Genomic DNA, 8033 nt, shown 5'->3' with positions numbered 1-8033 from the left:
AAACCCCTAGCATCAAAATGTAACCTAAATAGTTCTTTTAGCCTAAAATAATTAGCTAAAACAAAAGATCATGGCTAAATCTAAATAAATGAAAAAAATATACATAGAGTGTTCACTAATATTACTCTTCAAGTATCATAAAGAGTGTCTGAAAAAGTGAACCAAATTAATTCCAGTGAATTTTCCATAATAATGTGTTGTACTTAATTCAAAGGGTTAATGTTATTAGCATGTCTAATGTAGCATTTCTACTGAAACAATTGTAGCTCATGTTTTCTTTAAAAATATTTAACATTTCCTCTTATTCATAATTTTCTCAGCTTGGTTTTGAAATATTAAAATAGATTTTTAGAAATTGTTATTTTGTTGTAAAAGCAGGCTGCTATATTTCATTTTCAAGTCAACAAAAATTTTTTCGTAGTTGTTTTTATACTGTCCCCATTGAAAAGCGAATAGACTAGGGTTGCTTGCGTATTACAGTTTGAAGTCTACCATGTTAGCATAAATTGGACCTAAATCAAAAATCTTTGACATTAACATTTAGCCATAGTGTGGTGATTTATGCGTTTATTTTTTACATATACAACTATAGATCCATCTATTTGACTGTCTATACCAGGGGTCTTCAACGTTTTCCGGGCCAAGGGCCCCCAAATAGTTTGAAATTGTGTTATATCAAACTGGTCCTATAGTCACTCTATTACAGATGAAGTCATGTAATAAAAATAATTCTACCTGGGATTATTAAAGTATTTTTGATTCTGATTCCACGTTGATGGGACAGATGTTGTGAATGAAACGGTGCCCAGCTTGAAAGAGCTCCTGTGTGTTGCTGAATGTGTGCATTGATAACTGAAAGACATCTTCTGCCTCCATTTATCTGTTTACTATAGTCTGTTGAATTCATGTTAATGTGGATTTAAAGACATTTTAATTAGTGGAAAATTTCAGGGGGGAATATAAAAAAAAAGGTTTAATCAACCAAAACTTTCGCAGTACCTCCCTGTTGAAGACCTCTGGTGTAAACTATGGTTAATTGATGTATATGTGTCTACAGGGGACATAAAACTTATGGAACCTGTTGATTACACGTTAATTGCAAATTTTTGGTACTGAAAAGGCCATTAAAACCAACTTTGCTAACCTACAGAGACATATTCTTTCTTAAAGATTACTATATGGATTATCTTTAAATTCCAATTAAACAATCAAAATCTACATTTTTTTTCGTAGCTTCATACTTTTAAAGTATCTAATTAAAGGTAAATAAGTGTGGTTATGGTTTTAGTGACAATGATGGACTTTCTTTCAGTGCACCTACAGTCAGTCTGGCAGTGAGGATGTGAGTCTACATTGTATTAAACATCATTGACTCATTAAAGTCAGAAGTTAAAAAAGAAATTTGCAAAGAAAATGCTTGCAACCGCCAGCAGAATAAATAATCTTACAGTATATTCATACAAACCAGTGCAGTACAAGTAATAATTGTTGCTCTCATATCATAGTGATTGCTAGATTGCTGATACAGTAATAAACTTGCAGAGAAAGAGTCAGGTAAGGTTCGAGGAGATGTGGAAATGTGTGATTCTGTGCCCTTGTTGCCATGTGTGTGTGTGTGTGTCTGTGGTGAACTGGGTGGGGGTATCAGCTGTAGTACATTCATGGTGAGGGCTCATTGGGCGCTGTTTTGCCTCTGCCCTCACAGTCCAGGTCGGCTTCAGGGGTCGTCTGCAGGGGTTACTGTTGACACTGGCAGCTCTGGGGAGACGGATGTCTTCTTCCTAGAGGAGGATGCATTTGCCTTTCTCCACCCACGGGTTGTTCTTCATCAGCTCCGGGTTTAGGAAGGGATCTTCAGGTACACCGTCCTCGATCCACTTGACCAAACTTTATGGAAAGAGAGAAAGAGAAGATCGCTTTTACTCCTAAAAAATATGCTCACTTAAATATTTTCTTTTAATTGTAATAGCTATTCTATTAAAATCCAATTAAAGCATTTTTCTGTAACTCTGGACAAATAAAAAATTGCTTCATAGTTATCCTGTTGAAAATTAATCATTTATAAGCAATAAGAACAGTGGCTGGTCTTAGGAGGTCCAATCTGTGACGCTGAAAATGCAGCAAGGATTACACATTTTAAACAAATTAAGGTGTCTTTTACTATAAATAAATAAAAAAAAAATATTGAGCATTTAGTTAAAAACACGTTCATTTGATGAAAGCAAAAAAAAACATCTAGAGGCTCAATGATAGGAAGTATTTTCACACTTCAGTAGGACACTGATTAAAAAAAAGGTGTTATAAATTCCTATCAATGTTATTTTATTTAGAAATGATTAACAACATTTCTATGTGAATGACTAACTGCTCAACTACAAACAGACTTTTAAAGGCTACGGAAACCCATTCATGCATGTTTTTCTGACTACCGTAGTCGTTTCTTTTAGTTTGTGCTCCCTGTATTTCTTACCCTGTGAGTTAGCAAATAAAAACAATTGTGAATATATATTTAGGAAAAGTGATGTGAAAGTGCATTCTCTATAGTGGGAATTTTGGTTTATTGCGAGCAGAGGAAAAGTTCTGATAATGTACATTTGAAAAACACATTTTGTAAATTAAAATAAAAAAATGCACTTTTGAAATGAAACTTTGAACTTTGAAAAAGGTATAAATCCAAACAGGGTTAAAAAATTAACTTCCATTTTCTTAGATTTAGTTTTTATTGTATTGTATCACTATCTTTGTGGGGACTTTCCATTAACTTCCATTCATTTCTACATCCTAACCATGACTCTAACCCTACCCTAAACATTATCAGTATATTCCAAACCCTAAACTTAACCTAAATTTAATTTACACCATAACTCTTAAAACTCTTTAAAGTTAAAAATTGGGTCCGCCACATTGGCCTCATATGGCTAGTAAATATACCAAAAATTGTTTTAAATAGGTAACATAAACAGACAGATATAATATTGTATTTTTAGATACAGATATAAGAGATTTAACGTAGAGGTTTGATTTTTAAAAAATGACACAGAGAACCTCCAAAACTGCCTTATAATGCCATGACAAACTAGACCATGATTTTAAGAAACAAATATGTAAACTTAATGTTGAAATATTTAAAGGAAACAGGGAAGATGTTTTTATGACAATACAGCATATACATCCTATTTGAAAGCAATGAAATAACTATTCTGGATATAATATTTAAAAACCCAATTTGTTTAGAACTTCCTTTGACTGTTAAACTGTTAACTGAGGTATTATTAGTTTCAGGTTGTGCTCCAAATGTTTCATTTGTTGCACAATTTTCTTTAGCTATTTTATTCTGCTTTTATTTTTCTATTTTATTATCTAATTCATGTAAAGCACTTTAAATGGTCAATGTAATGAATTGTGCTATACAAATACATTTGCCATGCTTTGAGCTGAATGAAATAAAATTCCTAAAGCTAGACAAAATAACTTTTACTCTTAGATGGTGTTAATCAGCCACATATAGTTTATTCAGCAGCGAGGGCAGAGAGCCGTGCAACGATTTGACTTTTAGCAAACCATCAGGAGACAAGGAGTTATGCGCATGCAAAGTTGGATTTCTGCACAATAATAGCTGGCAGAGCAGATTCTAAACCCTCATATCAACCCCCATCCCCATGCAGGGAACCAAAACATCTCGCCTTGTTGGTCAGCCAGGCTAACAATCGCCCCTAACGGCTCCCCTTTCAGAGGCATAGACCAGAATCGAGTATTGAAGGCTAACAAAGAACCCAAACGACTCCCCATTCCTAAGGGTTGGACCCGTTCTTCCGGTTTAATTTGCATGGTTTCTAAGCAAAAACAAGGCGTTGTTTTGCTCCACTCTATAAAGCTCGGACCTCAACGCTATTGCTGACATTTTGAATTGAAAAAGCTTCCTGGATGGGAAGTATAACGTCTTCAGACTTAGAAACAAAGTCCAGTGGTTTGTTTTCTAATTTTCTGGACTGGCAAAGCAGAGTTTGTCAGAGCTGAGCGCCCATCAATGTTCTTACACTGAATGATGATTTAAACATCACACATTTCTCTCGCCAAGCTCTTCCCACGGAGCAAAAAAACTGCCATGATTTACAACCAAACGGCGTCTACATTTGGTTGAAAGGTGAAACGTCTTTTCAGCGTCTGTTATTGGACTAAGGTGGGACAAAATCACACCAACCAAACATGGACCAATTTTCAACAACTATTTCTGGATTAAATCAAGAAAATGACAGATTTAGCCTAAAAACCAACATCTAAATTGTTTAGGGGGTTAGGATGCGCTGTGAATTTCTGTGTTAATTTGTAGACTTATATTTATATATAAGAATATACCTCATAAAACTTCATCTGACAACAATATTTTTTAACATTACACCTTGCTATGCAGCTTGTCCGGGTTTATGGATGGACAGCCATGTCTGGGTCAGGTTCGGTGTGGTACCATAATCCTTAATTTGTCAGCTTATGGGTTAAACTAAGCTCTGTGGGATGTTTGAAGCTTAGAAGCTAGCGCTGTTTACAGCTCTGCACCACTTATTTCTGCCTCCCTGCTGTGTTTTTCTCCCTTCATAATACTTTCATATGTTTGCTTACAATCTTGGAGCCTTCAAAGACCCTTTTGTGTGTGATTTATTCTTAGACAATTAGATGACTTCCAAAGGATGATTTTTTACAGGAGTTTGTTTAAAAATTGAGATTAAAGACTTGACAAAAACTCTAAAAAGGTTTTTAGATAATTTTTTTTAAACACCTCAAAGACAATCACAGCCACTCCTGTCAGCTAGATTCCTAATAAAATACACTTATAAAAATGTTAACAAAAAAAAAATAGCTCAAAACCTATTAGGATTATTGGGTAAAGCAAAGAAGAAATTTTGTAAATAGAAATTTGAAAAAAACATGCAATCCAGAAATGAAGCCTTGTAAACTTCCTTAACAGAAGTGCTGTTTTTTTAGACCTGTCCAACTTTTAAGACATTCTTTTTAGTCTCACAGTTAGACCCAGATGGACAGTTACAAAACAAGAATATTAAACAATCAGCGAACTATAGCATAATATTGCATATATATATTTTTGATATATATAAATAGAAATAAAAAAATGTAATCCAAAAATAAAACTTTATAAAACTTCTAAATAAAAAAAAGGTAATTAAGGTAAGTTTGCTTTTTTTTCCTTTTTACTGTTTTTATCAGCGGATGACCTGTGTAGCTTCTACTCACTCTGTGACTGTTTTGGAGGATTTCTCTCGTTTGAAGGCCAGCTGGTACTTCAGGCTCTCCACCTCCTTCTTCATCTGGGGCAGGTCCATCTCATCCATGGTTGCAGCTTGATATGGAGTTGTTCTACCTGTGCACACAGAGAGCAGGCCAGAGTTATATTTATATAGCACACTGTTCAAACAGGAGGCCCACTCCAAACTCAAAGCCCTGCAGCAAGAGCATCACAAAGAACAACGGATTTTCTGCTTAGCAGTTAAATTTATCCTCTATATCATATATGTATGTCCTTTCTTTTGACTCTTTTAAATAAGAAAATTAAAAATCGAGTTTTATTAGATCTGTTTGTTTTATTTTCGCATTAAAAATCATGAATGCTTTAACTTATTTCAAGTATAAATGATTGATTTTTACAAAATGCAAAAAGAGAAAACCTAGAAAACTGTTAGGTGTTCTTGTCAGAAAGAGGAAAAAGAACAGCATGTACTTTCACACTGTCCCAATTCCCATGGAAGTCTGCGAGCGACCGAACCTTCCTCTCACCTTCACATCCGCTGAGACTGGAGAGCTTACAGAGGCAATAAGAAAAGGGCGTGAGAGGCAAACAGAACCACTGACTGGATTTAATTCTTAAATAATAAGGATTTCATTTTTATTCATCAGGGTTTGATTCTAGTAAAGTTGAAAATACTGTACACAATGAGTCAGCACACAAACAGTGATATTTAAGTCCATACCAGGTGAGAAAACGATAGGAAAAAGCTTCAACCTCCACTCACACCATCAATTCTTTAATTATACTTACGACTACAACAGAGAAGTTGGAAGTAAATGATTTATAAATGATTTGTTTTAAGTGGCACTAAACCTGGAAGTCACAGGTCTAGCGCCCCTGGTGGCTAAAAAAATAATTGAACAATTTTGAGAGGTAGAATTCATAACACCCTCAGAAAAAAAACATGAATTTTGTGTGTGATTCTCGTCTTCCTCATGTGGATCACATTTTCCATATATGATCAAGCATTTTTTTAACATTTTCCATATTCCATTCAATTTATGATCACATGTGGAACCTGTGATTGCAGATCTGACACATGTGCAACATCACTGTGCTCTGTGTGTTTCAGCAGATAGAACATGTTTAATCATTGTCTCCCTTTTATTTCCTCTTTCTTTCATTTTTTTTCTCCTCTTTCCGGTTTTTCCTTTCCTTTTCTACTTACATTTCAGTGTCCATATAATCTGTAATACTCCCTGCATGAATTATAATAAAAATGATTGTGCTCTGTGTAATATTATCTTTAATTTTGTCAAACAATGTATGTTCATTTTCGCATTGTTATATATTTGTATGCTTTTATTTAATGATTTTATGGTGTATTTTGAGAAATGAAATAGAGAATTGTAAATAAACACCGACACCAATCTGCAATATAATAAACCAATTGTTCAGTTTTATTAATAATTTCTATCTAAAATTAAACTTAAGCAATGATGCTAATGTTTAAATACTGTTTAAATCTCTTCAGTTTATTTTTGAGTCTGAAAAGTTTCGAATATATAAAACTAAAGTTATCTTTTTTTGTTTTCTATGTCTTAATTCACTGCTACTTTTTACTATACTGCTCCTATAAAAATAAAAAGAGGTTCACATGTGACCAAATGTTCAACCTTTGAGATTGGGATGTGAAACACATGACCTGAAGTTTAATAGTAATGTGGATTTAATGATAAAAACATGTGATTAATTTTTTAAATACACTGACAGACATATTTCACCATCATTCATGTAAATTTAATACATAACAAAGTCCCTTTTAATTTCTTTAGATAATTTAAACTCAAACCTATTATAAAAACCTAATATCTATATTTACTGGTTTAATAAAAGATATTTATTTGAAATATATATATATAATCATCAGGGTTATTTAGTATTAATAAAGTATACTAACTCAAAATGAATACTTTGGTGTGAATTCATTTCAAATAAAGAGGGTTTATTGTTTGGATTGCATTAAGTTAACCTGATTATTAGAGAAAATAAAAAAATTAATTGTATGTATTTGAAATAAATACACTCATTAGTATTAATTTAGAGTAAGTATACTTTCTTAATTCAAAATATATACATTGGACAAATATATATTCTAAATAAATAAGCTACATTAAAGTAATGATTATGCGTCATTTAAGGTTTATTAAACAGGTTGATGTTAAAAATGTTCTTAAAAAAGTAAACTTGAATTGGTTATGTAATAATGTTACACGAATCTCAAAATTTGGGATGAAATATTTTTCTGTACGATTCACATTTGAGGCACATGTTGCCTCCGCTCCTGTTTCTGTATTTCACATGTTTATCACATGAGATTCCCAGGTCAACCTGCCATCCTCCTAGCCTCGTGAGACCATCCTGATCTNATTCACAACACATTTCATCTCAAAGCACTTTACAGTTCACCAGATCATACAGTCAAATTAATTCAAAGTTTTCTATTAATTGTATCGACTCATTGACTTGAATGCAATCCCTCACACTAAGCATGCTTGTAGCGACAGTGGAGAGGAAAAACTCCCTTTTAACAGGAAGAAACCTGGAGAGACTCACACAGAGAAAAGCTGCAATTAGAAAATGTCACAAAATATTTCTAAGGAAAACCAGCTAATTGCAATTAGCTGGTTTTCCAGATAGAAATATTTTTGAAGAAATTGATTGTTACCCTTATAAATTAAATGAATATTTTCTAATTGAAAAATATAAGAACAGAACCCTGTTCAGGATCCTA

The 8033-nt window shown here is 33.2% G+C and overlaps 1 protein-coding gene across 1 annotated transcript; it reads right to left on the bottom strand.

Annotated features, from left to right (window-relative positions):
- Positions 1-897: 897 nt before the first annotated feature.
- LOC107097831 (guanine nucleotide-binding protein G(I)/G(S)/G(O) subunit gamma-13-like) lies at positions 898-5372 on the bottom strand. Its single transcript, XM_015395142.1, has 2 exons — positions 5248-5372; positions 898-1887 (listed from the first exon to the last, which is right to left on the bottom strand). Exons 1-2 carry the CDS (start codon positions 5343-5345, stop codon positions 1782-1784), a joined length of 204 nt encoding a protein of 67 aa, XP_015250628.1. The 5' UTR covers positions 5346-5372; the 3' UTR covers positions 898-1781.
- Between the last annotated feature and the right edge of the window lie 2661 nt (positions 5373-8033).

This window comes from Cyprinodon variegatus, unplaced genomic scaffold (assembly GCF_000732505.1).
Source record: "Cyprinodon variegatus isolate N-32 unplaced genomic scaffold, C_variegatus-1.0 Scaffold727, whole genome shotgun sequence".
Lineage (NCBI taxonomy): Eukaryota > Metazoa > Chordata > Actinopteri > Cyprinodontiformes > Cyprinodontidae > Cyprinodon > Cyprinodon variegatus.
This window is presented reverse-complemented; position numbering and strand designations above follow the sequence as displayed.

Coding starts and splice junctions, on each gene's coding strand:
- LOC107097831 (XM_015395142.1), bottom strand. CDS start 5,345: ATGGATGAGATGGACCTGCCCCAGATGAAGAAGGAGGTGGAGAGCCTG. Junction 1,888..5,247: donor TCCTCCAAAACAGTCACAGA/GTGAGTAGAAGC, acceptor CTTTCCATAAAG/TTTGGTCAAGTGGATCGAGG.